Here is a 1,144-nt window from a genome sequence, read left to right as displayed (position 1 = left end):
AGTAAAGATGTACATGGAATTGTTAAAGAAAACAATGATGCCGTACCCCTCTGTAAGTGTCCTCACGACTCTTGTTGTAGTTCCAAAACCTCAGTCCTGTCAGGTACTGTGGCTGGCCAAGGTCAATGGTCAGGACATGGCCGTCCCCCTCGTTAAATGGTATCAACCACATGTGCTCGTCTCCTGTGGTCACATTGCAGCCATCCACCAACCTAATAATGTTAAAAATAACAAGGGAAATCGTAGATTTCAAACCTCCGTTTTTTTTGTGTTCTATTGGTTTAGGTTATTTGTTTGTGTGTAGTATGAAAGTTATGTGCGTAATATGTTTGTATGTGTTTGATGGCTACTGATGGTTGGTTCGGTATGGACTGTTGATTAACGTGTCTCACAGTCTGACAGCCTGCACCGTCACCCGCGCCATTACTCCCGCCGTCATCCCGCGCCGTCATTGCTGCGCCGTCACCCAAAATTTTTATCGGAACCAGACACCCCTCTGTTTGACCCCTTTTGAATGCTAAGACCCAAAACTGCAACCGCCCCATTCCTTAACAACATGGTAATTACCATTTTCAGCATGGCGGGGGTGTCCGGAGCACTTAAAAACCTTTTATTTCGACGCCCATAAACACATATGCAATTAAACAAAAACGTTCTGCATCATCTGCAGCCCAATAGCAATACGTATACCGAACCACAGACAAATCCGTCCAGCCGATCGCGAGAAACAGCTGCTGACAGAAATGTTTCGAACCATAGTAAAACCTCCTCGCGGAAGGATATCTCCTTCCCCGGAGGTAACAACTTACTAAAGCTTAAAAGGCAAAAGCAAACCACAATATCACAAAATTCTAAACAATACAATGAAAGATCTTGAACCTTGTATGATATAAAAAAGTTTGAAGTTTAGAATGACAAAGATTGACATACTTATCCAGTGTCCGGGTGTCGTCTTCATAACCTGGAAGGACTGTGATGTCCCGAGGGGTGGCACTGACCATCCTGGGACTGAGAGTCAGAGGATCTCCTTCCCAGCCCAGCACCTCCAGTCCGGTCAGTCCCAGGTAGTGGGGGTCTCCCCAGGTCCCAGTGAAGTTCAACTGTAACACTAGTGAAGTGTCTTGTGTTAGTCTCCTGTAATGTT

General features: G+C 45.5%; 1 protein-coding gene across 1 annotated transcript; it reads right to left on the bottom strand.

The window, feature by feature from the left end:
- Positions 1-46: 46 nt before the first annotated feature.
- On the bottom strand, positions 47-1,107 carry LOC109470434 (protein KIAA0556 homolog; the record flags this gene model as incomplete). The annotated part of the gene is made up of 2 exons (XM_019769386.1): positions 931-1,107; positions 47-212 (listed from the first exon to the last, which is right to left on the bottom strand). Coding segments are annotated over exons 1-2 (237 nt in total), but the record flags the coding sequence as incomplete, so codon positions are not given.
- Between the last annotated feature and the right edge of the window lie 37 nt (positions 1,108-1,144).

The sequence above is a fragment of the Branchiostoma belcheri genome, unplaced genomic scaffold (assembly GCF_001625305.1).
Source record: "Branchiostoma belcheri isolate BF01 breed outbred unplaced genomic scaffold, Haploidv18h27 scaffold2244, whole genome shotgun sequence".
In the NCBI taxonomy this organism is placed as follows: Eukaryota; Metazoa; Chordata; class Leptocardii; order Amphioxiformes; family Branchiostomatidae; genus Branchiostoma; species Branchiostoma belcheri.
The sequence above is the reverse complement of the archived record's forward strand: the minus strand, read 5'-3'. Positions and strand labels throughout refer to the sequence as shown.